Below are 24,528 nucleotides of genomic sequence, written 5' to 3'. Positions count from 1 at the left end.
TCCTCACTCTTTTTGAATTTCGTTTCAATGATTTCCACCTACCCAAATAGGGCCAATATTTTTATGAGGTGGATCATTGTCCATCCTAAATCCATCCTCATCATCTGTAACCCTTTCTTCTTCACTATCATCTAGCTTATTTGTAGCTGAACCTTTTTCCTCTTTATCCTCAATCTATTCTTCCACCACTTCCTCTTGACCCACCACATCCTCTTGACCCACCACATCCTCTTCGCCAACCACATCCTTTTGACCCACCACTTCTTCCTAACCCACCACTTCCTCTTGACCTACCACTTCCTCCTGACCCACCATTTCCTCTTGACCCACCACTTCCTCCACTTCGTCCTGACCTATTGTTGCAACCGAAATCGCGAGGGGATGACCAACAAAAAATAAAATTTGAAAAAAAATAGAGTTTGGAGTTGCCGTCATAATTTATTTTGGAAAATTACAGAAAAACCAAAAAAAAATAAGATAAGGTATGAAAAAACAAAATGTGGGTCCGGGAGTTGGTTACGCGTAGGGAAGGTGTTAGCACCCTACAATGTTCGTCCTAAGACGGTAAATTTAACTAAATGTGCAAAAATTATGTGATTTTTCAAAATGTTTATTTTCCCTAAAAAATAATAGGTTAAAATACCTTTTTGATCCCAATTTTCGTCAAGTTTTTTCAAATAAGTTCTAATTTTGGTTTTGTGTTCAAATAGGTCCCAGTTTTCGTTAATTTTGTTCAATTGGGTCTTTTTTTGCTAACACCGTTTAAATCATTAACGGCCATGAACAGTGACTGCCACGTGTCACTTCGTGGTTTTTTTGAATTTTTTATTTTTATTTTTATTTTTTTTTAATTTTTTTTAACTTTTTTTTTAAATTTTGTTAATTTTTTTTAAATGTACACGTGTCAACCTAGGAGTGTGCCACGTGTCACTTCGTGGTTTTTTTGAATTTTTTAAAAAAATTTTTAATTTTTTTTAAAATTTTTTTTAAATGTCCACGTGTCAACCTAGTAGCGTGCCATGTGTCAAAGTCAATATTCTAAATTCAATTTGGTCCCTATATTTGTTATTTTTGTTCAATTAGGTCCCAATTTTTGTTAACATTAACCAATTTGGTCCCTCTCCAAATTAAAACCAAATTTAATTTTTATATTAAAATTCATATTTTTTATTAAATATCTTTATATAATATATTAAAATTCACATCATTATAACTTTGATATAAAAATTAAATTTGGTCACATCTTCTATAGGGACCAAATTGGTTAATCTTAACAAAAATTAGGACCTAATTGAACAAAAAAAACAAATATAGGGACCAAATTGAATATAGAAAATTGACTTTGACACGTGGCACACTACTAGATTGACATGTGGACATTTAAAAAATAATTCAAAAAAATTCAAAAAAAATTCAAAAAAAATTCAAAAAATAAAATAAAAAATTCAAAAAAACCACAAAGTGACACGTGGCACACTCCTGGGTTGACACGTGTACATTTAAAAAAAATTTTAAAAAATTTTAAAAAAATTTAAAAAAATAAAAATAAAAAAAATTCAAAAAAACCACGAAATGACACGTGGCAGTCACTGTTCATGGCCGTTAATGATTTAAACGGTGTTAGCAAAAAAGGACCCAATTGAACATAATTGACGAAAATTAGGACCTATTTGAACACAACACCAAAATTAGGACTTATTTGAAAAAACTTGACGAAAATTGGGACCAAAAAGGTATTTTAACCAAAATAATAATAAAAGAATGTACAAAAGAAACAAAAATATTTTTTTAATTTTTTGGGTCAGACAAGGATTAATCATCATTTCTACATATCTCCATTTACAATGGAGAATCAGGGGCTATGTAGTTCTTTATTAAAAACCTATTTGAGAAAAGATTTGATTTTTATTTGGTGAACTTAACAAGGATTGACTTCGCTCCTACGTATTTTCGTTCATAATGGAAAATCAAGGATCACATAGTTCTTAATGAAAAAAATTGATTTTTTTTTGTAATTTTCAAAACTTTTTTATGTTTGTTTTTTGAATTTTAAATTATTTGAAAATAAGTGTCATGCGAATGGCTAGTCAAACACAAGAAGTAAATAAAGAAAATTATTTTTTATTTTTGGTTCTTTATATGTATATTTTTTATATTTTTTAGAAAAAAAATGGAAATGAGTGTCACGTGACGCAAGCGACCGGACAAACACTAAAAGAAATAAGGAAAAATATTTTTTTATGATTTTTAGAGTAAAATATTTATAAATAGTATAAAATAATGTCCCAGCATAAAATGTCAAAGTTATGTGTAGAAAACAACACGTACAATATTATAACAAAATATAATAAAAATTGATAATTCACAAATCAAAAGAAAAGAAAAAAATAGGAATGGCATATCTTCTAAACTTTTCAATGCCTCTTTTTCTTTGTCAATCTCACTCTCTTTTTCTTTACATTACAATTACCTTTTCTCTTCTTTTTTTTTCTTTTTTTTCTACCTTCTTCAATATGTTTTATTTTTCAAAAGTAGGATAAAAAAAAGGTTTGTATGTGTGAGTGATGATGGGAAAGAATAAGAGAAGGGTAGAAAATATTTTTTTCCGATCCATTTTCATATGACAAACTATGTATTTATGTCCACACATTACAATATCAATGTAATCCTAGCCTTAATCGTAACGAATAATATTAAGAGAATTGTCATATTTGGGAATCAAATCACAAAATATCAGAGCACAATGCCAATCATGGTCAGCAATATTGATTCTATTTATCAGAATAGATATTGCTTCTAATTATTAAAATCATATCATTATTTTCTCTATTAGGAAAAAAGGGTACAAAAACAAAGAGTGGGGACAAAAATATGTTGGGTTGTTAGACTCATGAGGAAGGGTGTGATAATTAAAAACAAATTAGGTTCTTTCTTCTTTTTTTTCCTTTTTTTTCTTTTTTCCATCTCTCTTTTTTACTAAAATTAAAATTTGAAAATCTTTAAAGAAAATTTTATTTCACCTTTTTTTAGTTACCATTAACTAAAAATTTTTTTTTTTATTTTTTATTTGTTTTCAAAAATAAATTTATTCACCTAGACGAAATTAGGTGTTGACACTCATCACTTCGTGACCCACCACTTCCTCCACTCCACCACCAGTAATAAAGTGAACTACTTCAGACTCATAAGAAACATGTTGAACATATATATATATATATATATATATATATATATATATATATATATATATATATATATATATATATATATATATATCAACCTCTTTTAGTTTCCTCTGCGAAGTTAGCTAACTTTATAGCTTCCTTATCATTACTCAACAGTCTTAGATTGTTTAATAGACTTTATTTTAAATCCCTCCACCAAAGTTTCACATCACCATATTTGAACTCTTTCACGGTGCCTAATGCTCCAAAGAATGACCAAAAATCAAGATCAATCCCTTTAACTACATGTATTTCACCCCCAATGTATTTCAATCCCCTAATCTTTTTGAACCTACCCATATGATGAAAAGTGACATTGAACCTCATTTCCAACCCTACATTTTAAATCAAGACAGAAACTAAAAAAAATACCCTAAATAAACTCAACAAACAACCAAACCAAACATTGCAGAAAATCAAAATGCTTTGACAAACTAACCTAACTTCCAGAAATCGTGATTTCGTAGATGAAACTACTATCTTCCAACGCCTTCTTCGTTCTCTAAATTCCTCTTCCTAGCTTTCGATAATCTTGCACAAATCAATAGTCCCTTTTGTCAACACAACAATGCCATTCTCCATTCATTCTCAAATGCACGCGCAATTTCTTTCGTCAAAAGACCAATCCTTTTCATCCTCACCAAATGGCCATTCTTTATAATTACAAGAAAACCTATTAATTATGCTACTGCACTTTAACTCAACTCACATGCAAAAAAAGAAATTTTGATGTTTTATTTACTACATGTCAATCAAACACTAGACAATGCCTAGAACGAAATCCTAACATGGCACTCTATTAGCCACATGAAAAAAAAATTAACATCGTTGCTAAAGGAGGACTAAATCCACGAGTTTTATTACGAGAGAGACATAGATACATCAAACTTTGAAAGAGGGACAAAAACCAAAATCATTCAATACTTTAAGGACCAAAAACATAATTAACCTAAAAGATAACACAATTGAAGTCTTAAAGCAAACTTCTAAGAGGTTGAAGACATTGACAATGGAAATGTATTACTCATAAGAAATCGCCAAAATTCTAACTTGAATCGTAAATTTACAAGAAAACCTATTAATTCTGCTACTGCACTTTAACTCAACTCATGTGCAAAAAAAAAACATTATGATGTTTTATTTACAACATGTTAATCAAACATTAGACAATGCCTAAAACAGAATCCAAAATTGGAACTCTGTTAGCCACATGAAAAAAAAAATTAACATCATTGTTAAAGGATGACTAAATCCACGAGTTTTATCACGAGAGACATAGATAAATCAAACTTTGAAAAAGGGACACAAACCAAAATCATTCAATACTTTAGGAATAAAAACATAATTAACCTAAAAGAAAACACAATTGAAGTCCTAAAACAAACTCCTAAGAGGTTGAAGACATTGACATCAGATATGTATTACTCGTAAGAAATCGTCAAAATTCTAACTTGAATTGTAAATTCTACACCCTTTCTTACAAAAAAAAAGCTTTTCTTTCTTCACCCAATAATTTCCCACGCTTTCCAATTTTTTTAAAACGACCATATTATACTTGTCTATTATGTATGGGTAAGCTTTTCTTTTTAGATTTCGTTATGCATAAATCATTTGAAGAGAATAGTTCGAAATATATTTGTAGAGATTTTGTATCGTTACAGATTAAATCTTTTTTTTAAAATATATTATATTCTAAATAATAGCATACATAGATATAATACAAGTATCAAAAATTCAGGTAGTGTTACGTTGTTGCAATTTTGAATTGTGAACTTTGAATGAATTTTTACCAATTCCGGATAACGAAATTTGTTAGCTATAGGTTATAAGTAATGGAAAAATGTTATATTTAGCAAAGCTGTGATTTCTGTACATAAGAAATTATGAACATTATGACATAAAACATTGACTCACATCTGAATAATAATCAATACAACATAAAATAACAAAATGGAAATTCCATTAAGCAGTTTCAGAAGACTGTTAGTTATGTGAAATGATACAAAATAATTAGCCCTTTCTGTTTCTAACAATTGGTCTATGTTTCCTTTGGTTTCTTCTTCTCAAAGCAAAACACATTTATTTGTATCAATAAATACCAACATTTTCAATTTGAAAAATAATAATACAAATACATTTAAATTAGTTCAAACAGCACACGTCACATATATCATTGCCACGTAATGGTATTTTGCCGACTTGTACTATTCACCATTAATTATTTTAACGCTATTAGGGAAAATGACTCAATTGAACAAAGTTGACGAATATTATGATCAAATTGAACAAAAAAAAATTAAAAGAACTTAACAAATATATGGAAAAAATTAGATATTAAACCTTTAAAATAATTAGAAGTAAGGTTATATTTACTTGTTAAAAAAGTCTGGGTGGTGTAGTTGGTTATCACGCTAGTCTCACACACTAGAGGTCCCCGGTTCGAACCCGGGCTCAGACATTTGCTTCTTTTTTCACTTTTAATATTAGTGAAAATTTATGAAACTAACTTTTTCTTTTTTTGATATAAAGGACATTCAAATTTTGTTTAAGAAAGTAGATTGAAAAATGCTCATTTTTTCAACTCCAATAACAACACTAAATGTCATACATGTTTCACAAGTTCAATAACAATGCTATTGTCAAGCAAGTTTCACAAGTTAAACAATGAGTGAAACAAAAAAAGAACAGAAACAACTCAATAAGAGTAGGTGGGGAAGCAATACCGACAACAAAATACGCAAAATAGAAGACAAAGTGGGATAAAGAAGTCTATAAAAAATTACTCAACTAACAACAAGGACATTAATCAATTCATCAAAATCTAATAGCAACAAAACACACTTCACCACCGAACCCTTAAAAGAAAACGAAATAACATGATGAAATTGAAACTCACCTCTTTGATGCTTAACTTCGTCTCTCGTCACAAGAACTCGCCAAATATTTGTGAACGATGAGGAATTCCACCACCTTCAGCTCACCCAGTTGCTTTCTTCCGGAACCAAAATGCCTCAATCTCGCACTCATGTATGAAACGCTAAACGCACCAAACATTAGAAATAATTTCTCACATTTTCAATTTCAAAAATAATAATACAAATACATTTAAATTAGTTCAAATAACACACGTCACATATATCATTGCCACGTAACGGTATTTTGCCGACCTGTACTATTCACCGTTAATTATTTTAACGCTATTAGGGAAAATGACTCAATTGAACAAAGTTGACGAATATTATGATCAAATTGAACAAAAAAAAAATATTAAAAGAACTTAACAAATATATGGAAAAAATTAGATATTAAACCTTTAAAATAATTAGAAGTAAGGTTATAATTACTTGTTAAAAAGGTCTGGGTGGTGTAGTTGGTTATCACGCTAGTCTCACACACTAGAGGTCCCCGGTTCAAACCCGGGCTCAGACATTTGCTTCTTTTTTCACTTAATATTAGTGAAAATTTATGAAACTAAATTTTTCTTTTTTTGATATAAAGGACATTCAAATTCTGTTTAAGAAAGTAGATTGAAAAAAGCTCATTTTTTCAACTCCAATAACAACACTAAATGTCATACATGTTTCACAAGTTCAATAACAATGCTATTGTCAAGCAAGTTTCACAAGTTAAACAATGAGTGAAACAAAAAAGAACAGAAACAACTCAATGAGAGCAGGTGGGGAAGCAATACCGGCAACAAAATACGCAAAATAGAAGACAGAGTGGGATAAAGAAGTCTATAAAAAATTACTCAACTAACAACAAGGACATTAATCATTTCATCAAAATCTAATAGCAACAGAACACATCACCACCGAACCCTTAAAAGAAAACGAAATAACATGATGAAATTGAAACTCACCTCTTTGATGCTTAACTTCGTCTCTCGTCACCAGAACTCGCCAAATATTTGTAAACGATGACGAATTCCACCACCTTCAGCTCACCCAGTTGCTTTCTTCTGGAACCAAAATGCCTCAATCTCGCACTCGCGTATGAAACGCTAAATGCACCAAACATTAGAAAAAATTTCTCACATTTTCATTTTGAAAAATAATAATACAAATACATTTAAATTAGTTCAAACAGCACACGTCACATATATCATTGCCACGTAATGGTATTTTGCCGACATGTACTATTCACCGTTAATTATTTTAACGCTATTAGGGAAAATGACTCAATTGAACAAAGTTGATGAATATTATGATCAAATTGAACAAAAAAATATATTAAAAGAACTTAACAAATATATGGAAAAAATTAGATATTAAACCTTTAAAATAATTAGAAGTAAGGTTATATTTTCTTGTTAAAAAGGTCTGGGTGGTGTAGTTGGTTATCACGCTAGTCTCACACACTAGAGGTCCCCGGTTCGAACCCGGGCTCAGACATTTGCTTCTTTTTTCACTTTTAATATTAGTGAAATTTTATGAAACTAACTTTTTCTTTCTTTTATATATAGGACATTCAAATTCTTTTTGAAAAAGTAGATTGAAAAATGCTCATTTTTTCAACTCCAATAACAACACTAAATGTCATACATGTTTCACATGTTCAATAACAATAATATTGTCAAGCAAGTTTCACAAGTTCAACAATGAGTGAAATATTGTTGACATTTAAGGAGATTTTGACATGCACCTAAGACTTAGAATTTTTTTTCAGATTTATCATTCCACCTACCACAAAAGTAGAAACTAAATCTGCATTTCTTAACCTCATTCTTCACATTTGCTTTCAGGAACATATCCTGAAGATCCCTAAACTCACATCGAGACATTCAATGAACGTTGCACACAACAATGGGAATTGGAATAAGGGGCTCTGAATACTTGACTAGTACTTAAAAAAGACAACTAGCCAATACTAAATCTGGCCAAATAAGTTAAGGATTTGAACCAAAAACACAACTTACCAGTACTAAAGTTGACCATCAACTTGCTAGTCCTGAAGCTGACCATCAATTTGTCAATACTGAAGTTGGTCAAACAGTTAATAACTAAGTCATAAAAAAGAGGTAGACCTCTAAATTTAAAGATGATAAGTTCTTTGACAAAGTGGTTCAATCTAAGAGATAAATAGAAGATCTTGATGTAGAGAAAGTTTAAACCAGTTGTTTTAAATTTTTGCACATTTAGTTTTCTGCACTTTTTAGTTTTTGGCATTAAGCTCAAGTTTTAATTTCTTTGCACGTTTTGGGATATCATAGTAGTTGAATAGTTGAATTATGTTTAGATATAGTTATTAAACCCTTTGAAAATATGTTTTGAAAGGTTTAAAGAAGAACCAGGAAAGCAATATTTTTTGAAAAGAAAAACCATATTTTGGATATGGAAAAGTAGAAAAAAATTTGGAAATCCTAGTGCTTAAATGACAAACTAACAATACTAGTGAGGTCATAGTTAAAAATCAACATGGATGAATGCACCTATAAGTGAAAAAAGCAGTCAAACACTAAATTGAGAACCGAGTGAAAACATATATATTCGTTCACTATGATAGATGTAGAAAATTTTCTCACTAAGGCCACGCTTGTTCCAAAGTATGGAAATGCATGCACAAATTTACTATTTATTGAGAAAGTAATAAATAGAAAATAAAAAACTCACAGTAATCAAAAATTTGCTTTGGTTTTAAGTTTCTCTTCAACACAGTAATAATTTTATTTTTAGATAAAGTTAATTTTTATTTAAATAATAATAATAATAATAATAATAAATGCAATATAATAATAATATAAATAATGATAATGAATATAAATAGTAATAAATAATAATTTTATATTTTTTCAATTAAAATATTTTTTTAATCTATTAAATTTGTGACATCATTCCCTAACTTTTATAATTTTTTTCAAATATTCTCATTTCTTACCATTAGCATGTTTTTTTAATCAAAAAAATTTCACATTCATTTTTGTTTCTTACAAATTCACTTTTTCAAATTCATCTTCAAATCCAAATATAATTTAAATATTTTATAGCATATGATTTGGTTGTGAACTCTATTTTCCCGTCTATCATAACATGTTTCTTCCGGTGAAAAACCCTCTTGTAATGTAATTTATTCAAACATATAACTATTTCATTAGTGCGTAAAACACATTAAAAAAATACAAATAACTTAAAAGACATGTTTACTTTCAATTGTTATATATATATATATATATATATATATATATATATATATATATATATATATATATATATATATATATATAAAAGAACTTGGTTCAATGCGAAGGGAGCACTGGTCTTCACATTTATTTTTTTGCACACACATAAATCAATATATAAATAAAAATACTTTTTAATATATTTTTTCAAAATTTATCACTTTTATAAATATAAATTTTATCATCTTCATTTATATCGTTGGGTGGATTTAGAGAACAATCTTTATTTATATCGTTGGGTGGATGTAGAGAACATTCTCACTAAGTTTCTAGCAGAATTTGCTCAAACGAAAATACTCTTTTTCCATTTTTCCATGCGTCTCATGACATGTTTGGTTTAATAAAGAAGGATTCTTTTGGTAGTAGTACGTTCCACAATATACAAAATTATCACCATGATTTTTTTTATAATGTATTTCATTTTTTGTCTTGTAGCTTGATTGATTCGGTAAAAAATAAAAATATAATATAAATAATTTAAGAGACATTTAATATCTAATTATATTTATATTTGTTAACATCCTATCTCACTAAACAACTAAAACAATTATAAAAATAATATACAAAAATAATATATAAAATTATATATATTAAGGTTTTTAATAATGGTGAAAAGATAATATTTTGAGAAACAACAACAAAACAAAAATTGGAATCCCATGATCGTAAGATGAACTTATTATGTACAAAAGTTAATATAATTAAATATAGATACTTAAAATCTAAGAATATGCGGGAGATTACTTTAAAAGGTTGTTTTCTCATAAAATTTACAGTTAAATATGTTTTGTCTCTTAACTTTTAAGTGAAAATTAGAATTAGTTCATTTTTAAAACTTTAACCCAATTCAATCCCCAATTTTAGAAATGTACGGATAATTCTTTCGACCAAAGTTTGTTAAGTTTATTTGACATTTTAAATGTGTTTCATAATAGTTTCTTAGTTAATATTGAAGTGAAAATGTGTCAAACAGTATAAATAACTCAAATGATATCATAAAATGCACTTGAAACCTCAAATAAATCAAAATTTTATTAAAATAATTAAATTCATGCATTTCTAAAATTGGGAAACTAAATGAAGTCAACGTTTTAAAAAGAAACTAATTCCAACTTTCCCTGAAGATCAAGGATCAAGGGACCAAAAACATAACCCTAAATTTTATTTATCATGCAAATTTAGTTTTGTCTATTCATGATGAAATTATTAAATTTGATTTGGATAAATTTATTCATATACACTTCTACGACACGAGAAAAAAAATGAAAATGAAATAATTTTTTGTATAAATTAAAAAAAAAAAGATTTTGAAAAAATTATGACTCCTTCTTTAAATTAACTCATATTTAATAGCTAATTTTTTTATAAAAAAATAAAATTATATTTATTTTATCCTCACAAAGAAAAACAGCTTAAAGTATTTATTATTCTTCATTGTTCTAAGTGTAAAATCATCATCATTATTATTACTAGCAAATCTCATTTAAACTGATATCTAAATACTTTGAGATGTTGTATGCACTTTGAAAGTTAATAATATGTACAAATAATTTTATTTTTTTTTTAGTTTTTAGGGTTATAGTCAATGTTTACAACTAAATTCCTCGGTCATTAAAAGAGTAATAGTTAAATAGTTACTCGTACAAAACTTAAATGATATTTACGTACCTATTAATAAATTAGTGCTAAATATGAGTCTCAATTATTATCAATTGGAGTAGTTACCCAAATATTATTTCTAAACCAAAATATTTTGTTAATTCAATTTTTTTAAATATTTAAATAGTTTTTGTTTTTGTTTTCAATTAAACTATTTCGTTAAAAGGTATGAATAAATTAAAATTTTTGATTAAAGTATGTTTCTAATTATTTTTATTTTACTCTAAAATGGTTCATATAACACTAATATCTTACTCTATTTCTCCGAAAATTGAATAGATTCAAAGATAGTCATTTCTCACATTGCCTCAAAAGAGTTATACCTATATAATACAAAATCAGAAAATCTCACTTCCATCAAGTATGACATGGTAAATTCTATATTTGTAATATCAATCACTAAAACTTAAAAGATAAAATCTTCATCAACTTTCACAACTAGACATCTTCCTCTATATGAGTAGGAGACTAATAAAGTTAATATAATCTCTTCATGAAACCACTTCTCAATATACCACCTAATATCACATCAATGTAGTACTCTCTTCCTAAAAGTTGCATTCAGATCATAACTCACATATCACATTGTCATGTAATCTTAAATTATCACATCACATCATGTCATACATTCATACATATGTATCTTAGTTCAATCCAAATCAATCTAGAAAACAAAGGTGTATTGAATAAAATCCAAAGTGGAAATAGTAGACACCAATTTGATAAAAAAAAAACAAAAAGTTCAAATTAAAACAATAGGGTGTAAAGAGAAAATCGGAAGAACCATACCCATATCCAGATTTTCCTTATTATTTTTTATTACTTGTTTTTTATTTTATTTTTATATTTCTTATGCATTTTTATTTTTCTTTTATTTCATTCTCTTTCTCCTTTCCCAAGACGCTATTTTCCTTCTTCCTCTCCATAGCGCTATTTTCTTAAACATACATTAACAATAATTTTTTTCAAATTAATTTTATTTCAGTTCTCTATATCTTTCCGAGTCTTAAAAGTATATTAAATATAATTTTAGTTTTTGTTGAATTTGTCTTTCAGATTTTAATTTGAAAGTTTAATTAGTTTTCAAACTTTAACACAAATATTTTAATTTATTTTTTTATAAACGTGATAGTTAATAATCATTATTTAAATATTTTAACTCTATTGATATTTTTCTATCAAATCACAGTATACACAATTACAAATATTTAACATTATGAGATGGGTGATGTAAATAGTTATCACGCTAATCTTACACATTAGTGTCCCTGATTTGAGACTTATTGGGTTTAGGCAATCTCACCCACATATATTCAATGTTAAAAGATTTTAAAACAATTTCACACATGCTTGTTAAGAGCAATTCTCCTAAACCTAGTTATCATGCTAATCTTACGCTTTGAAATTTGAAATCTCACACTCGTAGACTTTTAACCAAAGATTTTTTTTTATTTGCTAGTTGGATCTCTATAGATTCCCAACCGATTTTAAATGAAATTCTGAAGAGCCTTTTACAAGTCGAAAGCTTTTAAAAAGAATTTCACAAATGAAGCATTTTTTCATGTTAAGAGCCAGCTCTCTTAAGTCTTACATTATGTCCCAAATACTCTTTGCATTTATTACTCACGCACCAAATTGTACCACTGAAAAGTTATGATAAGTCAATCGCAAAATACATGAGCAACCGTTTTGCACCAAAATGTATCCCTGACTTTTGGACCTACTTATTTAGTATTACACATGATTCAAACAGTAGATGAAGTTGAGTAAACTGTTTTAGCATGATTTGTCATTAGAGAGTGCTATCAAACCTGAAAGAAAATTATAGGGAACAATTTCTATATACAAGCCATAAATGCTAAATAGAAGTGAGTCTGAAGGTCAACTAAAGTAAATAATTGAGTAGAATAGAAAAATGATAAATAATTATACGTAAAATAAAAATAAAGAATATATTGCAGTAAAAGTTTGAGTTGAATCCTAAAGAGAAGATAACAATTTTTTTTCTGCAGTTATTTATGTGACAAGAATATAGGATAACCTAATAACAAATGTGAATAAAATGAAAGTAGATCGAAACTAAGAAGATATTTTTATTGAGAGATCAATTGTGTAAAAAATAGTGTCAGTTTTGGCATTTTTTTATTGACTTGATGTATGTTGAGCTGATGAACTGTAAATTGATCGCCACTTCTTTTATTGACACTTGTTTATTAGAGAGAATTGCAACATGTATCAACTGGAGTTTATGTTTATAAGAAGATCAAATAAGAACTGGAGCAATAACCAATACTTATAAAATTTTTGATAGTATTTGAAAACAAAAATTTATTTGGTATTATCTGACATAAAGTTCTAACCAATTTGTGTGGCATGCATCTCTATTGAAGATATGTGGCATGCATCCACTGACGGATCTTGATCAAAAGTTTTGGAGGGATCAGAATAATATAATTTTTTTATCATTTGATTGGACCATTAGTATAACACTTTAAAAAATGACTCTTCTATAAAACAATTGGATCTAGATTGGATTATTAGTATGATACTTTAAATACTTTAAAAGATGTGAAGAATATAATTTAACTTGTTTTCATCTTCACATCTTCACGTGTAGCTTCTTCCCTTTTACTACTTCTACAAAATAAATTCATTATTCTATTCTTCATCAATATATATATTTTTAAATATATTAAAAAATAATTTATCATAATCTAATAAAATATTGAGAAACATAAGTATTAGAAGAAAAATATAATATAATCAAGTCACAATTAAAAATCGGTTATAAAAAACACATAATATATTATTTTTTTTCTTCTATAATCATAGAAGGTAAGTATACAAAAGGCTCATGAGATAAAAAATAATTTTTATAACTATTAAACTAATATTTCATCATCAAGTAAGACAAGAGAGAGTTACATTTTTTTCTTCGAGAAGTAAAGGAAACAGGTGAGAAATGAGAAAAAACATAATGAGTACGTGTCTAACTTTATTTTTCTTCAAAACAAAAAACATATGATAGATGTGTACAATTTTGTCAAAATTTAAAAAGACAATGACAGAAGAAAATAAAAAATATTTTAATAAATATTTGGTTTAATTACTCTTTTGGTTATTGTTTCAAAAAATATAAGTTGATCTTCCAGATCTTTTAGTTTCAATTTAGCGGCAATTTGATATTTTTAGACGAAAACAGATAACTAATTAAACCTAAATATTTTTTTTATTTTTTATTATTTTAGATTTTAGATTCTATTATTTATTAACATTAAATGTTTTATTTTATAAAAGAAATAAAGAAAACCAATTTAATTATCATCAATTTCTAAAATATACTATTTAAAATTTTAAATATTTTAAAAATTTTAAAAATTAAAAAAATAGATATATAATTTTGAAAGAAATAAAAAATATTGGGGGGCCTAGCCCTCCCCGCTCCTATGATGCTCTGCCCCTGCATGCATCTCTATTGAAGATGGCAGAAGGATGATGATACCTGTTGGTCTCAGAATGCTAGTTCTTGGTCTACTTCACTCTGAACATGAGCAGTTGTAGGAAAACGAAATCCTGCTAGGGCATGTTATATTGAAGAACAAAAAGAATAAAAAATCTTGAAGTACAAACCTAATTGCAAAAATACAAAAGAAAAATCATAAAGTAGAAGTAGAGGAAGAAATCAATCACGATGGGTTGAGTGTGTGTCTGGATAACAACAAAAAAACTTAAACAAAAAAAGAAGAGGAGAAGAAGATAGATGATAAATGAGGAAGACAAAAGAAGATGAAACGTTTTATTTTATAAGAGGAGTATATAAACATAATAAAAAATCTTGGAAGTGTAAACCTAATTGCAAAAATAAAATGTCATAGAATAAAAAGAGAAGAAGAAATCGGCATTGAGTATTTGATTGGGAAACAAAAAGAAAAAAGAATAAATAAAGAAGAAGAAAAGATCACACTGTACAATGAAAGAAAATCGAAGTTGCATGAGGAAGACTAAAGAAGATGAAACGTTTTGTAAGGAATACACAAACATCATAAAAACTCTTGAAGTGCAAACCTAATTGCGAAAATACAAAATAATAATAGTGTAAGAGTGAAGAAGAAATCATGATGCGTTGAATGTGTGCCTATGTAACAAAAAAAGCTTAAACAAAGAAGAAGAAAATATTAGAGTGTATTATGAAAGAAAACTGAAGATTGAAGATGCATGAGGAAGACGAAAAAGATGAAACATTTTGTAAGAGGACAATAAAAACATAATAAAATATATGCAAACCTAATTGCGAAAAAAAAAAAACATAGAATAGATAAGAGAGGAAGAAATGAATAACGATGCCTTGACTGTGTGCTTAGGTAACAAAAAGAAAGAAGAAAAACTTTCCTAAAGACGGTGTGAATCACGACACAACTAGAGATGTCAAAAATATATGTACCCGTGGGTATCCGCGGATAAAACTCGCAATGGGTAGGAAACGAATATTAAAAATAGATACCCGCTACCCACGGGTGCGGGTATTTTTGAGACCCGCATGTTAACGGGGCGGGTACGAGTATCATAGTATCCGTACCCGTGGATACCCGTACCCGCTAAACTTTAATTCACAAAAATACCCTTATATTATATATATATATATATATATATATATATATATTAGTAAAAAACATTATGATATAATATTTTCTAAGCTGCACATCTTATCTTCTTCTGTTTTCATTCTTTCAGCTTTAAGTATTGGTACGTTGTCTTCTTCCAAGTACACCTCCCAGCTTTAAGTATTGGTACGTTGTCTTCTTCCAAGTACACCTCCCCTTAACATTCTTCTCTTTTTTTCCTTTGAAATTGGGCATATACATCCAGCCCTATATAGACAGTGACGTTTATGGTATGCTTGTTGTCAAATGATAGAATCAAAATAAGAATACTTGACACGTGGTAGTTGGGGTTTATTATTTGATTATTTTTTAGAAATCAATCGGAGAAAGTGAACTTGTTGATCAAAACATTAATTAAAGAATTTCATTGTGTTGGACGTCATTTTATATTTATTTTTATAATTATTTGGACGTGTATGGACTTGAGTTTGTTTTAACTTTATTTAAAATTAATGACAGTGATGTATTTTATTTTATTTTATTTGAATTTATGATTAAATATTTATTTTTTAAATAATTTTATAAATATCCACGGATACCCGTGGATATCCGCGGATATGAAAAAAATAGACAAATACCCGTAACGGATACCCAACAGATATAACTACAAATATAGGACGAATATTTATCCAACAAGTAAAATATAGAGAAGATACTACCCATACCCTACCCGCCCTGTATCATACAGGTCCTTTCTGTTTCTGACAACTGGTCTATGTTTCCTTTGGTTTCTTCTTCTCAAAGCAAAACACATTTATTTGTATCAATAAATACCAACATTATACACTGTCAGTATGCGTATATTTTCAAACATGAGGCATTTAAGTATGTCAAATCAGGAATGTACTTTCTCTTTCTCCTGCTGTATTGCAAATTCTTTTTATTTGTTCAACCCCAGCTACAGATTGTTCAACTTTCTTTTTACAATTATTATATGCACAATTATCTATATTATCTGTGGATGAATTAATGTATCCTTTGAATTCAATATTTTTATTCCATGGCCTTATTGGTCATAATTCAATCCCCATGCACCTTTCGGATCAATCCACAGAATAACTTTCGGATTAGAATATTCAAAACATAATTTCTAATTACCTAATCAGAATTAACTACCATATTTATAATAATGAATTTCACTGTTTAGAATATAATATATAATTTATAACATAAAACCTTTAAACTATATTCCCTATGAATTTCAAATAATAAAATCCAGAATAAAAAGCTAACATGTATAACGGAGACAAAGAACACTGATATTTTTCAAAAACTAGGAAACATTATGAAATTATGGAGGTGGACGAGTACGGTCATAGGTGAAAGAGAAAATATTAACAGTGCAATCTTCTGAATGGACAGCCTAAACAATATTTAACTTCTTTTGAAAGAAACCCCTAGCGTGATCTCTCCTAGTTTCATAAACAGCTGCTAGACACCACTCAAATAACAAGAAGACTTTTTTTTATCTATATGAGTTCATGAAAATAACCTTTTAAGATACTTTCGAGAGGCCAACCAATAGACAATGCAATCAAACTTGATCATTCTTAAACTTAGATTTTAAATAATTAAATGAAGGAAATAAAACAACATCATAACATTTACAAACTTTAGAAGTAATGTCACAAAAGAAATTATATGACAACCAGCAGACTTGGATCCTTGAGTTGTTGAATAAAATACTACATGGTCATGCTAGAACGAGACAGTTCTTTATCAATATAAAATACATTTTATTATTAAATTCACACAACAATTGGTTTAAAACCAGCATCTGAAAACACATCACTGATCGAGGTAGTTATAAACTACTAAAGACATGAATGCAAAGCATTCGATTGTTCAGAGATGAAACTATAAAATACAATAGAAGGACTTAGGTGCCACTCAGGGAGCTTCATAGTACTCTTAGGATTTAGGAATTAAGTCCATTGACAATGCAAGAAAATAACAACAATAATACCTACACGTTGCAACAAGTAGAAAAACATCTTTGTTAATTTTCTTCCCTGTGCTATTGTCCTTTTCACATTAATAAAAATATTAAATGTCTGCTACCAGCTCTTCATTCATCTATGACCCACAAAAGAAATTATTAAACAAATAAAATAGATTGCGTGGAATTTGTGCATTTACTCTGTTCGGATTCAATTGACAGGCATGGAGTAGTGTCCCAAGTTGAAGTATGAGATTCCAATGTGGGGTTTACAACGCCTGGAGCTCTGCAACTACAATAGTTAGCTTTTGTGGTAATATTCTCACCAGGTTTTAAGTGACACAGGTGACTTTGACAATCAGTGTTTGCCCAATTCTAGTCAAAGGAGGGAGTCAAGGCTATGTGTGTGCATAGAACATGATACGATGTTAGGATTCAATTACAAGGTATCAGATTGAAGTCTTACGTAGGACCTATTGGATTCCGAAAGGCCTAGAGCTTCAACCACAACGGATAACGTTCGTGGTGAGGTTCTGCCAAGATTCAAATCACTTGGTATCAAAGCCTTGGCGAGCATTGTGGTGGTGAGACCAACACTGTAGTGTTGGCCAAGACTAGTGAAAGGACTAGTGCATAGTCCAGCCTGTGTGGGCATCAAGACTCATGAGTGGTGGAATGTCAAGATTCAATTCTAAGGTACTAGACTTGAGTCCAACATCCATAAGTATGAAATCCCAATTTGGGGTTTATAAAAGCCTTGTTTTCTCCACCTACAATAGTTAGACTTTGCAGGGTGATTCTCTATGGTTCTTATTAATCAGTATCAGAGCCTTCCACCACGTCTCTCAACTTTACGAGCAATGCAGTGGTGACCAGTCATTGCAGCGTTCGCCTGATACTAGTCAAAGGACTCCTGCATAGCCAACTCGTATTGGATTTGAGTCCCACAACGGATGTGTAAGATTCTAATGTGGGGTTCATAAGGTCTTGAGCTCCAACTACAATAGCTAGTTTTTGTGGAGTGATTCTCAGAAGGTTCTTATCACATTCCTTTATACAAACAATAATTCTAAGTAGAATTGAGTTTGACATGATATGATCTCCAACATAAAAGCATTAGGTTTGAGATTTCTAATCCATGCAGAAGGCTATAGAAGTATATACAATTTTTTACTTGAAGAACAAACAACAATTGAATAGACAATGATGCTGCTCATTGAATATGACTAAGAAAGGCAAACATTTGAAGAAAAATTACAAGCATACATGCCTAGAGGTACTTATTTTATCTTGCCACCTCCATCCTATGCATTGCACAATCAGCAGGAATTAAATATTATATTCTATAATATGCAGATTAGTTTTATTCAGTCTCAACTTTAGGAGCAGTTTCCTTCAATGCAAGCTTTCGTTTATTTTGAATTTGGTGGACAAATTCAGAAACTAATACATGTAACTTCACAGTAGGCTTACGATTAGAAGGGATAGCATTCCCTAACCCTGCCCTTCTTAATGCACGAGCTAGACACCTTTCACCGAATTGATGATGAGTAGGGCATGCAGGAGGAACCATGGTTTTCAGTACTGGCTTATTACAAAATGAAGGCCCTGTTGGCAAACTAAATAAAGAAAATATTTGTGTCAGTAAAGTTGTCTGCTCCAGATATTGGTAAGTATTTCAAAGAAAAAAAATGTCAGAAACGTTTCATGCGTGTGGCAAATAATATATATAATTTAATTTCATAATAAAATGAAGGAACATTGCCCTAATAATGACAAAGGGATGGCTTTTGAGAAGGAACCTGACAAGTTTAATTGATTGTCAAAAGCAATAATATATATCAAAAAAAAAAAACAATAAGTCACTGCCTGTCTGCTTGGTTAAGTATGTATCTAGATTTCCATCAAGTAAGACATAACAGGGAAAGAGATAAAACTTTATATTGTTCATAGCAATTTCTACAAGTTTTAAGGAATCAGTCTTTCACAATGGATAATGTTGCTTAATATTTTTCTACTAATTCTGTCCTATTATTGAGAACTATGAACTCTCAAGATCCTTATTCTAGATGATTCAAACACGCAGTACAGAATTTGAATCCATAAAGACATGTTGATCGGTCCAGTGCAATGGGCTGAAAACTCTCAACATGTGAATCAAACTACTTTTTCAGACAGCGAAACCTGACTGGTCTTGAAAAACATTCATTCTTTGTAAACATTAGAAACTTTGATATGACATCAGTAGTCACTAGGTTGCACATTTTTTCTAATAAAGTAGATTTCGAGCACCAAAATGACCTTAGTAAGACGTGGACTCGGTGAAATATTTTGGTTCATAAACCCAGGAACTGTTTGATTTGAGGTAGCCATAACTGAAATAATGTGATGGAAGAGTGAGGCTCTAAAGTGCACGGTGGGTGAAACAAATATGATATAGTGGCTATTTATCTATGAAATTCAATTAGAAAACAAATTTCTCCAAAACAAAACTGAAGCAGAGAAAAAACCCAGAAAATGTAGAATGGTTGGAAAATGCTTGAACCTCGAATCTTGAGCAACTTACCCAAACACCCAATTCTGAAGTTCTACACTATGGTACACGAAATTAAAAATAACCAAGCTTAAACCCTAAACCTGAACCCAATCCCAAAAGCACTCTACAAAGCCAACCTTAGAAGATTAGCAACACCGACTATAATATAACTTTCATCATCTTTTTAACTTTTCACTTCAACATCCATATGTGCATTTTCAATTTGAAAAAAATCAGAAAACAGTTTTGAAAACCTTAAAAAAATAAAATAAAATAAAACTCACTTTTTAGCCACGGCTCTGCATCCATGGTATAGCCTCTGTTTGGAATCGGACAATATATGAGAGTGACAGTATGTCGTCAAAGCCATGGCCTTAGTCTTACAGCCGCTGAAACGACACCGCACGATGTCGTCGGCGCCACCGAGAGCAGGGACGCCGCCGCCGTTTTGATTGTCGATGTCGGTCTCATTGTGACCCTCCTTGAAGGGGCTCTTTCCGTAGGTCCAGCTATAGTCTCTGTACTTCGACCTCATCTCCTCCATTAGGGCCCAATAGTGGGCCCGATAACACCGCCCTAGCTGCTTCACTCGCCGGAGCCGCCGCCTGAGAACCTCCTCCCGAGTCAGAAACCGGGACTTCGCCAGCGCGGCGTCGGCGTCGGCGCCGTCAACTGTTACCGGGCGCAGCGGAGAGGAAGCGGAACCCGACTCGTCCATGGATGTTGCTGAGTCGCCAACTCGAACTGGTGAAACAAGTGACGCGGGTTTAGTGGAGGAACTCGAAGAGTTTGTTACGTTTTTTTTTCTTTTTTTTTTTTTCTGTGATGGTTTGATTTTGAATCCTGTTGTTGGGAGAAACAACTTTCACTTTGCCACTGCAAGAGTGCCAGCTATCAAATGCGACAGACACAAGAGAACAAGTTAGGAGTGTCAGGACAGAAAATTCACAAATTTGATTTGATTCCTAGTGACTCAACCTGGGTTCGATTTTTTTTGTTTTTTTTTTCTTTCATTTATTTTTTCTGAATTTGTTTGAATACAGATTGAATTTTATAAATCATTGAGCCTAATCCGTTGATACATTGATAACACATTTAATTTATTAGAATTATTATATGGTAAATTTTGAAAATAAAAAAATAGTTTTATGAGTTTTAGTTATATTAGTGAAAACACACGTGTATTTATTAGTAAAAATAAAATTAATAATAATATTTTATTATTATAATTATAAAAATAAGTTATTATTGTATGTAGTTTTCTAATTAAAGACTTATTAAGTTTAAAAAACATCAAATTAAGATATTTCTTTATATTATAAACATAAAAAAAATCTTATTATATATAGTTAAAGATATACTCATGTTAATATTTTAGAATTTGATTAATTATGTTACTAATGAAGAGAAATGAAAATAAAAATAAAATGTCAAAATAAAAATAAGTGAGAAATTAGAAATTCTAATTAAAAAAATGTAAAAAGAAATAAAGCAAGATGAATAGAATAGTATAAATGAATTGAGTTTCATCACTCCTAAAAACTCTAATAAGTACTGTGTGAATTGATTATACGTATTTATCAAATCATTATAAATAATATAAAATTTTGTTAGAAAAATATTTATTATTTAAAAATATAATAATAATGATGCTAATTAAATATTAAAAATAATAATTATAAATTATTGTTTAATTTATCAAGAATTAACTTGTCTTTATCATTACCAATATATATAGAATTTTTTTTTCAACTGTTTTGTATAGTTTAGCAGAAATCAGATCAATGATAAAATTTAGTAATATCATTTTTTTGTTGAATTTTCAATAATTAGTCAATAATATTATAATATATATATATATATATATATATATATATATATATATATATATATATATATATATATATATATGGAACATTCTTTTTCAAAATTTTCAATTAATATATGTTTATACACCAACAACTACGGTAACTTAATTGCAAAAGGATAAAAAAGTATGAGGTTCAGTTAGCATATTAAAAGCAGTATGATATCCTTAGCTATTTTTGTAACTAAAATATATCCATAAATAATACAATAACAGAAATATTAATTTCAAAATAAAGGATGCAATATCGAAATTTTTCACTTTTTTATATTATTATAACAAATCAAAAGTTTAGTTGTATTTTTTAATTTTTTTTTTACTCTTTTTCAACTCACCTACGTGTCACTCTTAAGTGGTATTATTATTTTTTATTTTGAATTTTTTTTAAGTTGTATCTAATACTATATACAATTCTGAATTAACAAATGGAAAGTTTTTCTATTAAATAATATATCTAATCCAATTCAATTCAAAAATTTTATTCTACAATAGGAAAAAGTGCTAACGTGTCAATCAAACAAAATTTACAGCGTTCAAAAAATAATTCAAAATGCGAAAGTTATCTCACCTTTTTTTTTTTCTGTATCTCTCTCTTTTCTTCTCAGGTCTTTCCCACTCACACACACTCTAGACTCTTCAACTTCTTCTCAACCTTCCTCTTTTCTTTGTTTTTCTCACGCGCACACAACACCTCTTCATCTTCATACTTTTCTTTTTCCATTTCGCTAACTTCTTCAGATCTGTAGTTTTTTTTGTGGTATATCTGTGTTATTCATTCTTTTCAGCTGTTTCAAATGAGAAGATATGAAGATATCATTTTTTTACCTAGATCTGAAGATGTTGTATCTCTGTTTTCGTTTATGTTATCACCTTTCTCAAGCAAACAAGTCATTTTCTTCTTATATTTTGTCAGATCTAACTTTTTCATGCGTTTTTTTACAGGTTTAAACCCAGAAGTCGTCTTTATTTTGAGTTTTCTCAAGCGAACAACTCATATTCTTCTTATATTTTCTCATATCTAACTATTTTTTGCTTTTTTCTATAGGTGTAATATGTGTCAGTGCGACTATAGTTTTTTGTATCCAGATTTTGTTTTCATTTCTACGTTTCTCAAGCGAACAACTCATATTCTTCTTTTATTTTCTCAGATCTAACTATTTTTTGCTTTTTTCTATAGGTGTAATATGTGTCAGTGCGACTGTAGTTTTTTGTATCCAGATTTTGTTTTCATTTTTACGTTTCAACAACTCATGTTCTTCTTTTATTTTCTCAGATCTAACTATTTTTTGCGTTGATGGTATTTTTATTTTTTCTACATGTCTAATATGGTTTACTGCGAGAGATCTAACTACATGTCTAATATGGTTTACAGCCTTCAAATGAAGATTTCAAACACATGCAAAAGTCTTTCTCGCTCTACAACTTAACTAGTATGTATATTTTTTTCACCTTTTATTTTTACAGGTTTAAACCCAGAAGTCGTTTTTATTTTGAGATTTCTGAAGCGAACAACTCATATTCTTATATTTTCTCATATCTAACTATTTGTTGTGTTTTTCTACAGGTCTAATATGGGTCACTACGACATATGGTTTTATTACCCATATTTCGTTTTCATTTTGACATTTCTCAAGCGAACAACTCATATTCTTCTTCTTTTTCTCAGATCTAACTATTTTTTTGCGATAATGGTATTTTATATTTTTTTCTACATGTCTAATATGGTTCACTGCGACAAATCTAACGACAGGTTTAAAAAAAATAGATCTAACTATTTTTGGCGTTGATCTACTTTGATCTAACTGTTTCTTATATTTTTCTTCTGTTTACAGGCTTCAAATGAAGATTTCAAACGCATGCAAGAGTCTTTTTCGCTGTACAACTTAACTGGTATGTAATTTGTATGAAAATCTTCCTTTTTCTTTACCAATTTATCTGTATTTTTCCACCAATACCAAGCAAACCGTTCATCTTCTTCATTTTTGTAGCTTCAACTCTATTTGTTTCATTTTTGTTCGTTGATGGTATTTTTTAATAATGCATTCTATCAACAGATCTCTTTATTTTTACCCGATTTTCGTTTTTATTTGGACATTTTTCAAAGAGTTCATCATACACTATATTTTTTACCCATATTTTGTTCTTTTTCATATCAGATCTTACATTTTTACCCAGTTTTCGTTTTCTTTCATCTTTCTAAATCAAACAATTCATCTGGAAATATTTTTACATTTGATTTATTTTTACCCGAAACAGTATTTTTAATCTTTTTCACCATGGCCATTCCTAGAACAATTTAAGAACAATTTTTATTTATAAATAATTTTTAATTCACCGTTTACTCAATGAAAACCATTTCGTTTACAAAACATTTTGTATTCCAACCCCTTAAAATACTGCTTCGAATTTTCTCCAAATCAACGTGTCAATCAGTATTCAAACGTATTAAATTTTGCATTGTTCG

The 24,528-nt window shown here is 29.1% G+C and overlaps 1 protein-coding gene and 3 non-coding genes across 4 annotated transcripts; 3 read left to right on the top strand and 1 right to left on the bottom strand.

Annotated features, from left to right (window-relative positions):
* The first annotated feature begins 5,608 nt into the window (after nucleotides 1–5,608).
* Nucleotides 5,609–5,682, top strand: TRNAV-CAC. Its single transcript has one exon. It is a non-coding gene; the product is annotated as a tRNA-Val (tRNA).
* Nucleotides 5,683–6,579: 897 nt separating this feature from the next.
* TRNAV-CAC lies at nucleotides 6,580–6,653 on the top strand. The gene has a single exon. It is a non-coding gene; the product is annotated as a tRNA-Val (tRNA).
* Nucleotides 6,654–7,544: 891 nt separating this feature from the next.
* Nucleotides 7,545–7,618, top strand: TRNAV-CAC. The gene has a single exon. It is a non-coding gene; the product is annotated as a tRNA-Val (tRNA).
* An 11,235-nt stretch (nucleotides 7,619–18,853) lies between these two features.
* Nucleotides 18,854–21,123, bottom strand: LOC114181443 (INO80 complex subunit D-like). The gene is made up of 2 exons (XM_028067905.1): nucleotides 20,482–21,123; nucleotides 18,854–19,280 (listed from the first exon to the last, which is right to left on the bottom strand). Exons 1-2 carry the CDS (start codon nucleotides 20,913–20,915, stop codon nucleotides 19,025–19,027), a joined length of 690 nt encoding a protein of 229 aa, XP_027923706.1. The 5' UTR covers nucleotides 20,916–21,123; the 3' UTR covers nucleotides 18,854–19,024.
* Between the last annotated feature and the right edge of the window lie 3,405 nt (nucleotides 21,124–24,528).

The sequence above is a fragment of the Vigna unguiculata genome, chromosome 4 (genome assembly GCF_004118075.2).
Source record: "Vigna unguiculata cultivar IT97K-499-35 chromosome 4, ASM411807v1, whole genome shotgun sequence".
Taxonomy (NCBI): Eukaryota; Viridiplantae; Streptophyta; class Magnoliopsida; order Fabales; family Fabaceae; genus Vigna; species Vigna unguiculata.
The sequence above is the reverse complement of the archived record's forward strand: the minus strand, read 5'-3'. Positions and strand labels throughout refer to the sequence as shown.